Source organism: Temnothorax nylanderi, unplaced genomic scaffold, assembly GCF_030848795.1.
Source record: "Temnothorax nylanderi isolate EJ_2023f unplaced genomic scaffold, tnyl_v1.0 TNYL_tig0026_pilon, whole genome shotgun sequence".
NCBI lineage: Eukaryota > Metazoa > Arthropoda > Insecta > Hymenoptera > Formicidae > Temnothorax > Temnothorax nylanderi.
The window spans coordinates 819,766-839,028 of record NW_027249088.1 but is presented as its reverse complement, the minus strand read 5'-3'; the positions used below and the strand labels follow the sequence as shown (position 1 = coordinate 839,028).

The 19,263-nt window shown below is 38.2% G+C and overlaps 2 protein-coding genes across 2 annotated transcripts; one reads left to right on the top strand and one right to left on the bottom strand.

The window, feature by feature from the left end:
- Positions 1-145: 145 nt before the first annotated feature.
- Positions 146-8,129, top strand: Mtpalpha (monolysocardiolipin acyltransferase Mtpalpha). Its single transcript, XM_071701523.1, has 11 exons — positions 146-364; positions 2,396-2,502; positions 2,641-2,913; positions 3,016-3,266; positions 3,726-4,109; positions 4,187-4,357; positions 4,438-4,660; positions 5,270-5,479; positions 5,672-5,867; positions 6,055-6,257; positions 6,889-8,129. The coding sequence occupies exons 1-11, from the start codon at positions 289-291 to the stop codon at positions 7,090-7,092; spliced, it is 2,298 nt and encodes a 765-aa protein (XP_071557624.1). The 5' UTR covers positions 146-288; the 3' UTR covers positions 7,093-8,129.
- Positions 8,130-13,301: 5,172 nt separating this feature from the next.
- On the bottom strand, positions 13,302-17,589 carry LOC139769975 (uncharacterized). The gene is made up of 3 exons (XM_071701533.1): positions 17,311-17,589; positions 16,436-16,636; positions 13,302-15,816 (listed from the first exon to the last, which is right to left on the bottom strand). Exons 1-3 carry the CDS (start codon positions 17,362-17,364, stop codon positions 14,797-14,799), a joined length of 1,275 nt encoding a protein of 424 aa, XP_071557634.1. The 5' UTR covers positions 17,365-17,589; the 3' UTR covers positions 13,302-14,796.
- Between the last annotated feature and the right edge of the window lie 1,674 nt (positions 17,590-19,263).

Sequence of the window (19,263 nt, the reverse complement as noted above, 5' to 3'; positions counted from 1 at the left end):
GCAGTTTATTATGAATATTATTGAAGATTAGCGCAGACAGGATTAAAATCGCGATTCCTACTTTACCGATCGTGTCTCTCTCGACCGTTCCCCCTCCTCATGCGTTCCCCTTTTATTTCCCCTCCACCCCGCTGACCCCGCGGTGCCAGTAGACAGGGACAAGGCGACAAGACAGAAGACACGGAGCAACACGGAGTGTCGTTCGCACGCGGTGCCGCGCGTGACTCGTGGATTCTCGTTTTCCCTCGATGAGAGTGTGTGCCCGTCCGATCCGAATCGATTGAGATCATGGCGAGCTGCAGGCTGTTCGGCGCCCTCGCGCGCTGCTCCCGCGCCAACGCGAATTTCATTTCGAAATGCACAGGTGATTACGTGTCCGCTCCATGAAGAGGAGCTGGTATTCAGACATGCATCATCAAGAAATACATATCACTTATACGCCGCCAGGCAATTTCGCGTTCTTCTCGTGCGTGACGTTCACGCCGAATAAATATCGTCCCGGTGTCGCGTGAAACGCGAAAGATTGAAGACACCGAAAAGAGTAAAGAGGTTGAACAAAACCTCCGGTCGGCAACAGTCTGAAGTAAAGGGAGACGTTCAATGAGGTTGCGAACGGCAATGGCGCGTGATTTATGCCGGCTCCGAGACGCGAACTATTCGTTAGGGAGCGTTGTTAAGTTGACAAAGAAAATCGGCAGCCGATTAGCTTTCTTTTTGACACTGGATATACGCGAATACGCCAGGCCGGTACATCGGGCAAGATGCCGATAGGTGCGCCGGTGCGCGTTCGACCTTTGCTCTCGCAATCGCGAGAGGGCTAGCGATAAGGTCGATTAACGCTAACTTCGCGCTACCGAGATCGACGACGACTGGCACCGGCGACCGAATAAGTTATGTTATTTTGAGAAATACCTCGCTATATTCGCATTAGGGCACGGCACGGTGGCGGATCTCCGAGTATTACGTGATCGTGCCTGTACTTTCGTACTTTGAACTTAAAAGTCCAAAGTACGGACGCTCGTAACTTCATTAAAGTCGAACGCGCTGTTCGAAACGATGCCTGGATTGTTCAAACGACACAGTTGAAAAAAGAATTCCAACATTGCATTTACTGTAAAGAGATCTGATGGCTTTTGTTTGTCCCCCTCGATATGATAGATCGCCTAACTTCATTTTGCTATTTCAATCGAATTAAGATTCGAATTATAACTGTATAGATTTGAAATTTACGTTCTGAAGTTGGAGCTTTGATGCTCAAATCGTTCGATCGTCGGAAAATTCCGAGAGTGCTTCATATATTTCAAATGAAACAAATATACTTCAGATATAAACAGAGATAAAACGTATACAGGTATCAATATTGATGTGATTTTAGATAGTGGAAAGATTAAATGATTATTTATAATTTTTTAAATACTTTCTTGCACTTTGAAAAGGAGAAGAATATGGATTAGAAAATTAAATAGAGAAAATATATGAAAATATAACAAATTCCATTAAACATTATTATAAAGACGTTTATAATAGATTCGTCTTAAAAATTATGTCAAGCTATTGAACTTAGAGAGATCAGATTATGGATGAATTTCGAGACTAAGAAATTAAAAAATTATCACATAACAAAACAGACTGTTCATTTGCAACCATTATTTGACAAAATTCACGCTTGACGTTTGATTAATCAACATATAATGCTTTATTTATGCCTGTGCACTTATGTAGATGTTTGCTTTTAACGTCAAACAATGATGACGAGAATACAGAATATAATGCGAATATATATGAAGCTTTATCACACAATGTAAATGTTGTAGATTAGATATTATACCTTAAAATAGAGGAATTATGTATATAGTTCACACACACACACACACACACATGATAAATGTCACAAAAGTTATTACGTTTTAAAAAAATAATGAAAAAAATTACACAAGTAAATAGAGTAGTGCCTTTTCGGTCGGGCTAGATCTCTATAGTCTAATTACACTTTTTTATATGAATTAACATACACTTTCCCATTTAGCAAACTGTGCGCTGATCATTTATCTTGAAACAGTTTCGTTGGAACAGTAAATTCACATTAAATCGATAATGGATTTAACAATAATGCTAATAAGAATCTTTTTAAATCAAAGAATGCAAAGAATTTATTGCGAAATTACCTTAGTTAGGGTTCGAACCTCGATTTCCCGTGACGGGCATCTTTACCAATTCGACCATTGAGGCAAAATAGAAAGTGTTTTATTAATAAAATTCTAATTTTTTATTACAATGAAATTGTCTTGTATCTTATTTGATTATGTAATATCTTGGGAAAAAATATTGGTGTATTTTTATACGTATAGTCGATGTTACATTTGATTACTTACGTCTCGCATTTTTATATTTCTAGGTTTGCAACAATCGAGAACATTAGCAACCGTGGTAAATAGGAAATATTTTAAATGCAAAACCGTGGGCGACGTAGCAGTCATCACCATAGATTCACCAAATGTCAAAGTAATATATAGTAGTATATAATTTTGTGTGTGTATATGTGTACACATGATAAAATATGATAATAAAATTATTTTAAAATTGAAAAAGGAGACCAGAGTATGTTAACACAGATTTTTATTTTAATTATTGTTGATATAGGTAAACACCTTAAACAAGGAACTAATGGGAGAGATAGAAGGGTTATTGAATGAAATTCAATCCAATCCTCTTGTAAACTCAGCAGTTCTTATTAGTGGAAAACCAGACAATTTCATAGTTGGTGCAGATATTAGTATGTTACAAGCTCTTCCGGATGCAGAAGCTGGTTATCAAGTAGCGAAAGAGGGTCACAGAATTCTAGATCTAATAGCGAATAGTAAAAAGCCAATTATTGCTGCTATTCACGGTTCGTGTCTCGGTGGAGGATTAGAGGTAACGTATTTTAACACTTAAAATGAATTAAAAGGCATTTAGCTTAGCTGGGGAAATTAAAAAAAAAACCAAAAAGATGGAATTATTGATTATTTTATACAGGTCGCGTTAGCATGCCATTACAGACTCGCCGTTAACGACAAGCAAACCAAATTAGGTACCCCAGAAGTAAAGCTCGGGCTCCTTCCTGGCGGCGGTGGTACTCAACGCCTGCCCCAGCTGATTCCCCTTACCACCGCTCTAGATATGGTACTCACTGGTAAAAATGTTCAGCCCAACAAAGCGAAGAAACTTGGACTAGTGGATATCTTGGTGAATCGCCTTGGACCGGGAATCGGATCGCCCGAAGAAAAGTAAAAATATACAAATAAAAAGTGCACTTTCCTACAACCAGATGCGCTTAAGCTTTTTACAATTTACACTAATTGCTTTGTAAGAAACTTTAATGATTTTAAGTCATTTATGCCATAAATATTTAAAGGCCGGTTGTTCCAACCTGTTGGTAAGCTAACTAATAGTTAAATTATATGTCTATCTTTGTCTTCTATGATTTAACTATTAGTTAATTTACCAACAGATTGGAACAACCGACCCTAAATAACAATAATTTTTTTGCTCGCAATGATTTGTATCTGAATTTATATTTTTTATCATCTCACATATTTTCATTCACGAACCCTTCAGAAAATATTTATCTCGTCTCTCATGTTAATTAATTACATATGTAATATTTCTTTCGCTAGAGTAAAGCTTTAATATTGCTGTGCATCAAAACTATATCGCATACTTAAGAATCAAATCACGTTTTCCAGTACGATGAGATATCTGGAGGAAACCGCGGTGAAAACTGCGCAGGATATCGCAAGCGGAAGACTGAAGATTGAGCGCGGTCCGAAATCTCTCGTGGACAAGATAACGCAACAGATTCTGTCCATCAACTTCGTCAAGGATCAGGTGTTCAAGAAAGCAAAGGCCCAAGTGATGAAAATGACGAATGGCTTATATCCAGCTCCGCTTAAAATTCTGGAGGTGGTAAGGATCGGTCTGGACAAGGGCCCTGTTGCTGGATTTGATGCTGAGGCCAGGGGATTCGGTCAACTGTCGGCTACACCGGAATGTAAAGGCCTTACCAATTTGTTCTTCGGCATGACAGCATGCAAGAGAAATCGTTTCGGCCCGCCCAAGAGTGCAGTCAAGTAAGTCTTTCAATAAATCTTTGAGCAAAACTGATCAAAATAATTATCGATATTCTATTGCGATTCAATGTGCGCAGAAAAGTTGCAGTCATTGGCGCTGGTTTAATGGGTGCGGGCATCGTCCAAGTCAGTATCGACAAAGGCTTCGATGTCATTATGAAGGATACCAACGAGGTCGGACTGTATCGCGGCATAAACCAGATTCAGAAAGGTCTGGACGGTGCTGTGAAGCGTAAACGAATCTCCAGGTCCGTGTCTCTTCTATAAAAAAAAAAAGAAGCTACGTATAAAAAAAGACAGATTTTTTTAACGGAAATTTTTTACACAGTATCGAAAAGGACAAGTATTTGTCACATCTCAATGCAACATTAAGTTACGACTCCTTCAAAGATGCAGACTTAGTGATCGAGGCTGTCTTCGAGGACATCGCCATCAAGCACAGGGTCCTGAAGGAGATTGAATCCGTAGTGCCGAATCACTGCGTCATCGCGACCAATACGTCCGCTATTCCTATCACAAAAATCGCTGCTGGTAGCAGCCGTCCTGACAAAGTAAAGTCAATGTTAATTAATGTTTTATTCCAAGCTATTATTAATAATAGTATTGCCTCGGTGGTCGAATTGGTACGACGCCCTACACGGAATGAGGGAGGTTCCAGGTTCGAACCCTGGCTGAGGTGATATTTTTTCGCGATAAAATTCTTTACAGTTTTTAGATAATTAAATCGAGTCGATTTAATTCCGGGGAGGAAAGGGTTTTAATTCTAACAATAACTGTGTTTTAAAGTCCGGCAAATAATCGGCGCGCAGTTTGATGGAAAAATTATATGTATATATATATATAGATATATATATATATACAGAAACTAACATAAGGCCGTCAAAGACCTAGGCTTGGATCGCATGGCTTTTGATTCTAATTGATTGTATATTGTTACGATCCTATTTCTCTTATTATTATAATAGTATTTAATAAATATTATTTTAATGTAAAATATTTATGATTATAAGAATATTCAATTTTTTCAATTAAATCGTAATTGTGCGTAAATTAAAAGTATATGTGCGTAAGCTAATTAAATGCTATTTAATTTTTTAATTATAATAGTTGCATAAATATATAAATGGATGATGAACTTTTCAAGACATATTTTTTCACAGGTAATCGGTATGCACTACTTCTCTCCTGTCGACAAAATGGAGCTGCTAGAAATTATAACACACAAAGGAACATCCGAAGAGGCGATCAAGACCGCTGTAGATGTTGGTTTGAAACAGGGCAAGATCGTCGTCACAGTCGGTGATTGTCCTGGATTTTACACTTCAAGAATACTTTCTACCATGTTGTCAGAAGCGATTAGGCTAATGCAGGTGAGCTACTATAGCGGCTATTTTTTACAGAAGTACGAAAAATAAATGATATCGATTAGAATTGATCATTATAATTATTAGAGAGTGACCGACCTTATTCTGCAGTATCGCAGTCATGTTGACATTGATTGTTTCAATTCCAAATCGCGAATATAAAATGCGAATATAAATACGATGTAATCTGTTAAACAGGAAGGCGTAGATCCGGTGCATCTGGATAAACTGACAAAGACATTCGGCTTCCCTGTCGGCCCAGCTACTTTGTCGGATGAGGTCGGCATTGATGTGGGTGCTCACATCAGTGTTGATCTCCAGAAAGCTTATGGCGAGCGCTTTAAGGGAGGAGACGTAAATATTCTCGGCGACATGGTCAAAGCTGGCTTCCTCGGTAAGGCTTTTATCATAACGTAAAGAAAACTTCCGATGAATACAGTATAGATCAATCATTATTTTGCACGCGTTTCAAAAAAATCCGTATAGTTAATAATAGAAGAAATGAGATATCAACGGTAGACTATAAAAATATTAAAATGATAAAATCATACTAAAGTTAGACTTTCATATGTGAATTTTAGGACGCAAGTCCGGCAAAGGTATATTCGTGTATGAAACCGGCTCCAAGAACAGGGACGTAAATGTCGGTGCGTTGGACATTATAAAAAAGTACAGCCTCGAGCCTAAGGGTAGCACGTCCGAAGAGGACCGTCAAATGAGGATGGTTTCACGGTTCGTTAATGAAGCAGTACTGTGCTTGGAAGAAAATATTCTAGCTAATCCCGTAAGTTAATATACTTCATGTTTATCTGACACCTTCAACAAGTTATTGAACAGTAAATAACAAAGATAGTAAAATATGAGATAGTAATTTAATTATACCAGATTTCTATTTGTAAATTAAATTATAGATAACATATTCTATATCAGAATTCTATCTCGGGAAACAATATAATGGTTGCTCGAAATTAACAAATCATCAGTCTCAAAGAAAACCTTGCTTTCGTTTAATGGATAACAAAAGAATAATTCGATTATTTAAGTAACAGTTTTTGAACGAAAATTTGAACAAAATCTGTTAAATTGTTACGCGTTTCATGCTTATGATTACTTTATTTCATGGAATCACGTCGATTTATAATTTGCACGTCAAATGTTAAATGGATCGTTTTTTTGTTATTTTCAAAATTAATTTCTTAATTGAATTATGCTAATTATATTAACGAAAATTTTTGCTTCGACCGAGCTGGCAATTTATTTTATTTAAATAAAAATTGCCAGCTCGGTCGAAGCAAAGGTTTTCGTTAATTTGATTACTCACTGGCGAAGAAAAAGTACCGTATTTATCTCATTATAATTGTTTATATTTTCTTTGTGCTGTTCTTTATTGCGTTATTTATTCATTTATATTTTAGTTGGAGGGCAATGTGGGAGCTGTGTTTGGCTTGGGCTTCCCGCCATTCACGGGTGGTCCATTCCGTTGGGTAGACGCGTACGGCGCCCATCGTCTCGTTAAGAAGATGGAGGAGTTCCAGAGTCACTACGGCGAAACTTACAGACCGTGCCAGTTACTGCGCGATATGGCGGCCGATTCTACGCGAAAATTCCACCCAAAGTAAAAGTTCGATAAGGATCCATTATCGGCATATCTTCATTGATTGAATGTTCATCCGAGAGCTGTATTATATTTGTTCGCTTCAGACTCAGAAAGAGAAAATGCATCCGCGAAATAGGTGCATAGATTAAGCCCTTTGTTATCCTGCAACTCAACTTGGAGTTCTCACTTGTTATATCTCGTGTGTGCTAATTTGTTGAAAGGTTAATTGGAAGAATGTTTACCATCTTTTTCTAATTACCTAGAATAAACACAAACGATATGCGAGCGAATTTATATATATTTATAGGACTATACACGTATTTATGTAGACGCGATCACACACTGGATCTTTCAGACCTAGTCGAATATTTTTAACTCTGATAGAAGTCCATATTTTCGATTTTTTTCCAATAGAATACCAAACATTAGAATATGATTATAAAATCAATTCAAATCTATTTGTTAAATTTGTAAATTATAAAGGTTTAATCCAAAAGAAATTTTCAAGAATATTAACGATTTAAAATTTTCACCGGGATTCACACTTATGTGTGTAGTCCTAAGATTAATAGTCCTAATAACATTGTTAATTTCTTAACATTGTTAATAACATTGTTAATTTCTTAACAATGTTATTTCTGATTAATGTTTCAGTGAAAGAATACATTAACAGACAAAGACATTAAAAGGTATGCAGCTTTGACTGTACTTAGCACAATTTTATTCGCGCGAGATACAGTATGACGCGATTCCACGTGTGCAGGTCAAATGGGAGGGGCTATAATGCGTGGCACGCATAATGCGCCGAGGCTGTCGCGACTTCTAGAGTACCATATATTTTTGGACTTGGTATTTACACGTCCCGCGCCCAACGACTTTTCGCGAACATTGTAGATAGACTCGTGCATTTATTAATTTCAGAGAATTTTATATGCCGCAGATATTTGATACCTTTGCAAATACTTTTACAATATTTGTTGTAAGTTAGGCGAAGCCTAACGTAACACTTGTATATCTATTTTTGCAAAATTTACTACAAATAAAGAGTTTCTATACTGAGCTGTTTCTATACTCTCCGATTTTTATTACTTTTTTATTCTTCTTTTATTTCTTTTTGATTGAATGTCTATGACTCTATGTTATTGAGTGAAAAATCAGAAGAGTTTAACATTCTTCGATATTCCTTCCACGCGTAATATAAATAAATTCTATGAGTTGTATAATTATGATTCTTTTTTGAAATTCCGTCTATTAATTCGCAATTTTTATTGATTTGAAATGTTTCGTTGATCTACCTATGATATTATGACGTCAGCAAAAAAATCACTCGTTTTTGTGCATGATGAACACGATCGATCGTTCCGATTTCATTTAAAAAAATCTAATAAATCAGTCCGATAATTAATATTCTCCGGAATTGTGCGCATGCAGACGTAATGTAGAAATGGAAATATTTAGCTTGATGCAACAGTCGAGAGATGTTGCACTCTTATTTGCGTCGATATCATTTCTTCCACTCGATTCTGGAGCAATATAATTAGATACGTATTTTACGTCTGTATCAATTTCCTCATTATTTCCAAATCACCTTTAATAGATTTCCACAATTTCTTAAGTCGCAAAAAGGATTCGTAATATTAGATATTTTCAGAAATTAACACTGTAAGTAATTTTGATAAAGCATATATAATTTAATTCATAAAACAAATTAAGCTCCATTAGATAGGCTTGTTGTAATTTTTATAATTATACAAAGTAGGGCAACTAACTCTCTTGCACACCTTGAATACGTTCTAAATTACATGTGTTTTGTAAAAAATTATTATGTACAAAAGTTACATAGAGTTTCATGGGGAGGGGGACACATTACGTAGAGTCCGTATTTTTTCTGTGAGTAAGGGCATTTCGTAAGAGATTTAGAAATTAATTTTGCTTTTTTAAATAAAACCTTATATTTTTTGTGTCAAAATTCGAAAGAGTTGAATTCTAAATAAAAATGAGTTAACTTTTATTAGTCCTACTAAAACAGTTAACGAGATATAGACTGCATGATTGAAGCGATTGACAAAGTCTCTGGAACGTTCATCGAGATGATTGATTTCGTTTACGATATTTGCTAGATCTTTTTGCATTTTCACCACAAACATTAGAAGCATATCCATCTTTTCGCTATTATTAAATCTCATTCTTATAGATTTTCTCTTTAATTCTGATAATCACATACAAAGACCAATATCTTCGATATATAACTGAATCGCCAGACATAACAGACAATCGTAATGATGATTAAAGTAAAATTAAACGTATTAATAAACATTTTCAATTAATAAGCACTACAGGTGTTATTGAAATCTATGATGTTATCGAATCTACAAAACGAGTTTTAATATATAAACACAACGAAAAAAAAGACAAAACTGCTTTTAAAAAGAGTACGTATATATTTAAAAGTTTATTATTTCTCAACAAAATACGACTTTGCTTCAAATTTAATTTTAGTGTCTAATAACGCGCAATGCATCGAATGTCGAACGCGCGAGGCCGCGAGGCCTGTAGTGTCGGTTAGCGATCTCGTTCGAAAATCTCCTTCGTTGCACGCGAAAATTCGCGATTCCGTCGAGTGTTTGCGTTCCGTCTCGCGAGAATTGGAATCGGTCGTGCACGCGCGCCAGGTTCTCCTCGCCAGACGAATTTCAATAAAGGCGAACCACACGAAGGGTAATCGCGAGGATATTTTGCGTCATCTACCGGTCCCAGCACACCTGTTTGTGACATTAAACGTCGCCTCAATGAGACCGAGTCCTTGGCTGATGCAAGAAAATAAGAAATTTCGCGAGAGCCGTTACGCGCGACGACGACGACGACGACGACGACGACGACGCGCGACGGCGACGACGATGACAGGGCGTTGTTTTTGCTCGTCCTGTTTCTGGCGCACAACCCGGCCCGGAAAAGTCCGACAGAGGTGTGGCTAGACCGCCTTCTAAATGGAATGTTAAACACGGGCATTTTCTACAACATAGTTCCCCGCTTATATAATATCTTTCTCACGTTGGGACGTCATTTATTAAACATCAATAATCATCTGCGATAAGAAACGTCTCGACGGTGCGCGCGCGAAATGTGGCTTAGATAACACGATAAGAAAAAGCGTCTTGAATCATTGCCGATAACGTATGTCTGGTAGAAATTTGGTAACAAAAATTCACGCGAGATACGCTAATCGTCGCGTGCATCAAGAGATTACCTTCGACATTTTGCTTCTTGTATTTCTAGGATGCGTCTTGAAGTCTTCTTGTTATCTTGCAACTCTATCGAAACGCAGGGTGAATCGAAATTCAGAGTGAAGAATAGAATGGCAAGAACGAGAATATTATATTTTAAACTGCAAGTATTTTTAGAAATATTAAAAAGACAAGACTTCATTTCTAAGAAATATAAGAATATTTTATAATATTAAATTATGTTTTGTTCATATAATGTTTTTCTTGTGTGCAACTATAATAACTATAATAACTACAACAGTGACTACCGAAAGCATTCCTGGAAGCCATTTTGTGAAAGTCATTTCAGCTCTAACCGCTAGAGCCTCGCGTTCTAAATGAAGTTATATATAGCCACGCCAATTCCGAAAAACTTATTGAAGCTACTTTATGAAATATTCTACTACTCTACGAATAAAAAATTTCCACATTTTTTATCTACTTTAAAATAGAGTATTTTTTTAGATAATTAATTTAAGAATTATCCATTTGGAAGAACAAAAATATTATTTTGAACTATTTAAATATTATTTCTACGTTTCTTCAAAGTAATTTGTTTCTCCCTTTTTATCTACTTGAAATATATTAAATATTTTAAAACGTTATATTATTTTTCCATCGTAGAACAGCTTGGATGCGAAGATATTACTTCAGTTTAAATTTTCAAATTAAATGTGGAACTTCACTCTTCTGTAGGATAAAGCGCTTCTATTATTTTTCAAGTATCATTGTATGATTCGGCCTACTATTTTTATAACTTCATAGGTGTTTGTTTGCATTAGTATGAAAAACAAACTCCTTCACAATAATATTTTCGCCTGCGACGGTAAGAATCTTATCGATGTCGGCGAACTCGCAAAATACGTCTGGCAAAATGTGATAATGCACGTGAAATTGTGCAAATAAATAAGATTTTGCGAAATATATTTACTCTAATATCAATCTTATTTCTGTTAAATTTAGATAAAGGTTGTATGATATAGTATTTAAAAATATATAATTATCAGATATAAAAAATGTTATTTTATTAATATATAATAAATACTATAATAAAATGTTATATTATATTAAAATAATTAATAAAATATTAATCAACATAACAAGCTACATATTATATATCCGAGTAAAAGTTACAAAATTGATTTTAAAAAAGTCAGTATTTAGTATGTATTTGCCAATATTCTTAGCAAATGGCATGTTGAATGTTATAAATATAATGTGCTAATAAAAATATAATTATAGTTTATATATTATTAAATAAAAATTACATATGCTTCCATTGTTCGAGCAGAAATGTGATAAGAAAAACGATAAAGATTATACAATCAAGATAAAACTACCGGTGTGTCTTAGCACGAACTTCCTAATATGAGTTGGCATATTGGCAACGCGAATGATAATGCGTTTAATTGATTCTTATCGGTAAAAGAGGCGATATCGCAAATGTCTAAACAATCACGCGCGTGCACGTGATGTGCGTGATGGAAATTTTCTAGAAAACAAGCCTAATTATCTGACGGAAATTCCTCCACGTAAAATATAAAATACTTTATTAATATACTATGATGCATCTTAATACCAAAGAGTTTCTACCGCATCTTATAATCCTAACAAATTCAGCAAGTCACGTCTTTTGCAAAAAAGCGATCTGCCACATTATGACTGAAGTAAATTTTATAAGAATCTTTCTCAACGCAGATATCTACATTAGCAAATCATTTTGTTAATTTTCATTAATGCTTATTTTACAATAAATTGTCAAGTTCCGAAATTTTCGAAAAAATATATATAATTAAAAAATAATTTTCAATGTATATAGTGATTTATTCTACATTATTAATTCGTTAAGCACTGGCTATTTTTATTCGTATTTTATATCTTTAATGCCAGGGCAGAGCGTCATCCAGTATTCAAATTTCGCTGCATCAAATAACACACAAATCATGCGTGTGAAACAAGTATTTATTTTTAATATCCGATACACCTCGCGGAAATGTTTGCAGCAATATCCGGCGTGAATTACAAAAAACATCGCGTGCTTGAACTGATTCTTTGAATTTTTCGGAGAAAGCGTTGCGCTGTCCGTTGTTTTACGAGAATACAAGTTGCAAGTCTTATCTCAGCAAACCTATATCGGGCATCTTGTGTTCACGTGGGTATGCCTGCGTGTCCCTGAGTTGCACGCGCCTCTCGAGAGCGACGTAAGGCTGGGCTACACTATGCGCGTTTTCGCGAATCTGATTCGCGAATCGTGCATTTGTATACCATGTGTGCTTAGTACGAATGGCATACAAATGCACGATTCGCGAATCCGATTCGCGAAAACGCGCATAGTGTAGCCCCAGCATAAGAGAGCAGCGCGACGTGCCTCTTGAGAGCGGCACGTCATCGATTCTTTCGCACACAATGCATTTTTTTCCCACGTCGTTATCACTTGGTCATTTTCGAGCGACACGACCTTCCTTACAGAATTTAAACACAGCTTCCGTATGCCCGCACAAAAAAAAGATACGTTCTTCCGTTGGAGAACAATCACGCGGTTCTTCTACTTGGAATTTTCAGAGTTCTCGAGTTGTGAAGGAAAACATCAATTTTGCATCGAATTTTCTCTTGAATCCGCCTGAAACTTGTACGCAATTTTTATAGCTCCAATTTTTTAACGCTAAAGACATTTTGCGAATATAGAAACTTTTCGCGAATTAAGTATATGACAAGCAATGTGAAAGTCCAAAATTTAATTTGTGATTTCTTTAGACATTGGTGTAAAGTAGTTCGTTCTCATCAAAATAACAACGTAAGCTTTGAGGACAATTTAGACAAAAAGAAATTTTTCATTTAAACAAGTTATTGATATCAAGTTATCAACTAATACTTGCAGGATAATCAATTAGATAACGTAATTTAAATATTGATTTGACTCACAAAGGAAGTCGCAGAGGGAAAGGACGAGTGAGTAATATACTCGTAATGATTTATGAAAGTATACAATTTATTTAATTGTAGAAAAACTTTTATACAGTTTAAAACGATACAATGAAGTCTTATGCCGCCAAGTGAAGTTTCTTCACCTGACTGTGATAGAGATACATATACATATATACATGCTGCGGTCCCAGAAGCGGATGCAACCATTTACAAGTTGTAGCAATCATAATCTCTTCCTTAAAGTAAAACATAAAACATAAAATAAATTCTGGAAGAAGAAAATAATATTTCAAGTAGCTAGGATATAAAAAAAATAGTAATAACTTTTAAAAATCAACAGAATCGATTATGAATCTCCACGAAGTTTTCATTGCATCTGCTCCTACATTATCCATATTCAATATGTACAGCTAGTCTCATTAGCGCGATCGTAATCTTAAAGCTTGCAAATAACCGTTATATACATAACATAAATCAATAACGTCTTGTCTCCTCATAAATAAATATTCTTTCTTTCTGTTCCTCGGTCAACGCGCTCAAACTTGATGCTAAAGAGCTCCATTTACCGAGAGCAGTTATATCCAGTAAGTTGAACAATAGAAAAATCTAAAACAAGTTGAGAGACTAGCCGAGAAAGTATCGGTAATATCTTTCGAATTTCTTTTAGATTTTTGTATTATTTACAAAGAATCTCCGACCAGCGAAGAATCGAGCGATTTTTAAACGGTACCCTTTTGGAAATCTTTAATTCGTTCTCAAGTCCCATAGCCAGCAGTGTTAAATGCGAATGTTCACGTTTAATTTGCTCAACGCGGTGATCACATTCCATATTGTCCCGAACTGAAAAGCGCGCGGCCGCATTTAGCGCTGAACGCACGCTGCGAATGCAGAGTCCGACTCCTCGCAAGTGACTCGTGAGATAGCAGTACTCTCGAGTGAATGACACACTAATCTTCACGTGTCACAGATCACAGACACATTTAGGTACTCGGTTTGCAGACGGCGACAGTCCTCTGCGCGACGGACCAATCGTCGCCTCGTGTCTTCGCTCCACCCCTTTAACGGCCAACTCTGCCTTTCTCCCCGCTTAGCTCGACTTGTTCTATTTCTCTTCCAGTAATCCTATCTTGGAGCATTTAAATTCTCTTCATCGCACAACACACCCTTCCAATACACGTCAGATTAACGCCAGTAGATGTTTGCCATAGTGTTTTTGCTTTCAACCTAATGCCACTTCATCAGGATGAATCAAACCCTTCACCTTTCATATCTTATTGTTAGATATAATTTTTATCCTAATTAAAGTGTCAGGTATTTTAATTATCGTTTTTAACATTTTGTTGAATAAGGCCAGTTTTTTTTTAGTAGTATTCTTGATCTTCAATGTATGTGTGTGTGTGTGTGTGTGTGTGTGTGTGTGTGTGTGTGTGTGTGTGTGTGTGTGTGCGCGCTAAGAGCAATCCAATCCAATCTGACTCTAATTAAGGGGAACGCGGAATACAACTCTTAAGCGACTTTGCTAATCAAGAGTGCGTCTTTCAAGCCGCCAGCTGAGGCGGCACCAACTGTGGAACAGACCGCGCTAATCGCGACGTCAGCACCGGCAGTAGACTCACCCTCAGGGGCGTCGGGGCCATCTGGGAGGCGGCAACCTGATTAGAAGAGGACAATGGCGCGGAGGACTTGTCTCTGGCGTGGCGTTTCACGTGCTTCGCCAAGTGATCGCTCCTCATGAATCTCCTCTGACAGACGGCGCAGGCAAACTTCTTCTCGCCGGTATGCGTGCGCTTGTGCCGCGACAGCTCGTCGCTGCGCGAGAATCGGCGGCTGCAATCCTCGTACGGGCACGGGAACGGCCGCTCGCCGGTGTGGGTACGCGTGTGAGCCTTCAGGTGCGACGACTTGAAGTAGTTCTTGCCACAGCCTGGGTGTTCGCACTCGTAAACGCGACGCCGTGTCTCCGCCGCGCCTGCATTCGCCGTTGTGGTTGTTGCGGTGGTCATGGTCGTCGGCGCCGCGCTGGCGACTAACAGAAGGGGAGTTCGCGGTAAGACCAGAGAGGAGCCCAGTAAGCCTGCTACCACAATGGATGTGGGTTTGGGCGCCAGGGGTTGCAATCTAGGTAACTGTTGTTGCTGTTGATACTGCTGTTGCTGAGGTTGTTGCTGTTGCTGCTGAAGTTGTTGCTGTTGCTGAAGTTGTTGCTGTTGTCGATATTGTTGCTGTTGCTGATGTTGATGTCGTTGCTGTTGCTGTTGCTGCTGGCAGCTTTCGCGATCAGTATTCTTGCTGTTCACAATGATCTGTTCCTTGCGCAAGCTCATCTTGAACTTCAGGCTGCGTAGCACGTTCTCCACCGGTCCCGTTACGTTCGCTCGCACGTTCACCCACGGACTGGGCGGCTGTCGCGCGGGCAAATCACGTGGCACCGGTTGGCCGCTGATCGTGGGGCACCCAGCGAGATTAGCCGGACTGCAGGTGCCGTCTCGATTGGCGCGCATTATTACCGAAACCCTGGCTAACTCCGGGCTCGGCGGCGGCGTGCCGTCTAGTAGCAGCTGAAACGATAAGAAGCAGCTTTGTATTCGAGAAGTTCGGGCAAGTTACGAGCACCGCGCATTATAGCCTATTCTGAAGTATATGAAGATACTTCTTTACTCTCGATGAAGAAACAAAAAATCATCATAATATGTCTATTCGGAAGGACGTATAAATATTGTGTACCTTAATGTCCGATTTAGAAATAGAGGAAATTTGTAACATATTGTAATGTATTGAATAACCATTTAGAAGAAATAATTTGAAGCTATATGTATATTGAAGAAATATGTTTGAAGCTATATGGCGGAGAATGCTATAAATTCGTGTTATCGACTCGCGACAATATCACAAGCCACTTATCAATAGGGGACCGATATAGCAGTCAGCATTTATTTTGATGAAAGTATCGTTGGAAGGTACGCGTACTCGAAGGATAAAAAAGTGGCAGGAATGAAATGGTGCGCGCTCGAACGGAGTCATGTCACAACAGCTCCGGCCCGCTCTCCATTCCAGTCGATTTAAAACGAGCCGATAAATCGAAGGGATACTAAGAAAAAAGAAAGGGCAAGAGGGAGACATTTTTGTCACAAAATGCAGCTGTCTGTCGATAAGGTTATCTTGAAAGGGTTTATTTACCTTCGCCAATTCGCATTGCTCGACGCATCGCCGCTTTCGGGGTGGCTCATCCTCCTCCGAGTCAGAAGGCTGTGGAGTGGGCGGTAGAACGGGGTGAGAACCCGCGTCCTCTTCGTCTTTCCTCTTGGATCTCGCCGACTGATCCGAAAGCTTCTCCCCCAGCAGAGCCGCAACGCTGAACGATAATTGCAGCGGTTCCATCTGTGAAACAAAAGAAGGCGTGAGCGCACAATTTCGCTAAATGAGATCATATATTGTGTAAATGCCCTCCGAATGGAATTATCTATTGTAGCGCAAGACATAATAAGATATTAAAATACATAATATAGCAAGGAATAAATTATATGTTTCCCATGCAATATGCGATAACGAAATGCAATTAAAGGGTAGAATAGATAAATAATTATATTTTTCTAACTTATCTTTTTGAAAAGTAATTGCAGTTTTAAAAATTAATGTTATATCTTATTTCATTATGTCATGATTCTTTCGTTTCTGAGGAAAAATGTCGATAATCCTAACAGAAAATAAAAAATTAAACAGAAAATAAAATTTATTCTTCAGATAACTCAAAACTAAACTTTAATAAAATTTTAATTTAAAAATTAATGTAATATTAAAATCAAATTTATATTAATGTGAAATAAATTTAGAATATAAAAATATATAAAACTCATTAACTTTAATATAACTATCCCTGATATCTCTCGTAAATGAAAAATTATTATTTTGCTATAAGTATGACGATTTACTATCACAAAAAAGACAGCAAAACTTTCTAACTTCGTAAAATCGAAATCACGGACAACGTTCGAGTTTCGCGGGCAACGGCGGGCGATGTTATGGCGGTATATTTAATTCGCTGCTGCACTTACATGTTTCAGCTGGGGCGAGGCTGGCGGGGAAAGAGGCGCCTGATTCGTATCCATATTCACGCAGAACGACGAACACAGGTCCACTCGAGATAAGAAAAGAACGAGCGCGGAACACCGCTCCCAAAGTCAAAGGCAAAATTAAGGGGGAAAAAAACACAAGAAAGAAAAACACGGAGTACGCGCGCGCGCGCGCCCGCCGAGCCCACTTCGGCAAAACTGGAGCGACGAGTAGTGAGCGTAAACGTGCGGGCGTCTCACGGCGCAATGAAGCTCTCTCAGGTCGGCGCGCCTGGCTATGGGACGCGCTCGTTGCGTGTGTGCGTGCGTGATCACGCGGCGCGCGCGGGCGCGACCAATCGCGGCCAGGGGCTCGCCGACGGGCGGCCAATCGGCGCCGCCCGGTCAGCCCGCGACCGCGTGATCGCAGGCGTGCTGTTCACGTGCTCCCGGTCTGACTCGGGCCGTGATCGTGACGTCAGCGCGCGTGGAGAACACGGTCGATACGTCATGGCGTCATGGCGCGCCCCGCGAGCGTCATACCCTCTCCATCCCCTCCACTTCTTGCGCTTTATTCTAATGTTGTGTATCGTCGATTTCGCTCTGTCCAGTCCGCGAGACTCGTGTCTCTTTCCCTCTTCGTTCGCATACCGCGAATGGCCTCCTCGTCTTCTCGCTTCTGTGAATCTCTTCGTCCTTCGCTGCAAACTCATTTCCCTCTCTTTCTCTCGCTTTTTATGTTTGTCTTGCTTTATCCCTCTCTTTATCTCTTCGTCTCTCTCGTCGTTTCTTATTTTATGCGAATGCAATGACCCCCCGCATCCTGAGCAATAAAGATCTACATATTTTTTGCTTGTATCGCTGTTTTTTTTATAAAATTACATAATTTTATCAGATTTATTTTGTAAAATCGTTATTTTGTTTCTCAATTAAAGAAATTCAAATTCAAAGTGATAGCATATAAGAGCTCTCATTTCTTTCTCTTTCTCTTTTATTTTTCTCATTTTTCGTTTCAATCTTATTAAAGTGGAGGTACACGAGAAAATTTACAATTAAACAAATCGAAATCAATCACAGTCAACAACTTTGGAGAAGTTAGATTTTCAACAAATCAGCTTTTCAAAAAATATACTTGTCTGTGATTAAATAATTATTATCGCAGTTTTCTTCGTGCTTTTGTACTTATGACTTCTAGATCGTCCGATAAAAATAATGCAGTTTTTGTTCGATAAATAAAAATAAAAGATCAGTTGAAAGTAAATTGTAACGTCGATTATATATCTGTATGCTCTCATTTTGTATAATCCTTTCTCATCTTTTAACTAAATTTTCTTTTCCCCACTTACAGGCAAATTATTTCAAAGCGTTCTACCTTATCGTGTTGCTTATAACACAACCTGGTACGTCGCGACGAACCCGCATCCGGAGTAATCGGCAGAAACAAAGCGCCGGAAGGAGCCCGCACGGGTCCCTCGGCGATCTATGGAAGTAGCCGATACCTTGAGGCGAACACTTTGTTCTACGTCGCTATTTGCGCATAGCGGCAAAACAATGACACATCGGAAAGTCAAATGCAGAAATATTATGTGTCTCGCATCCGAAATGCTGTTGCGAAAACTTTATGGGCGACCTTTCAAACGTTAGCCAAGTGGATATAATAAATGCGATAAATCATAAATATATTGAAAAAAAAAACTGTCGGTATTTTTATTTCGATATATGTCCTTCGACAACGAGAGTTTGTCTTTTTACGTTTATTTGTCAATTTACTCTCGGTAGGACAAAAATGGAAATTTGCGAGAGAGATCGCGAGACTGGCAATCGAACGATGAAGGAGTACGTATATTAACAATCATGAGATAAATCGCCTTCGCCGGCTGATGTTATCTTCCGTCCTTCCTTCGGCGATAACGGATTCGATGGACGCACGTCGTTGATTACATATTGGATGCGTGC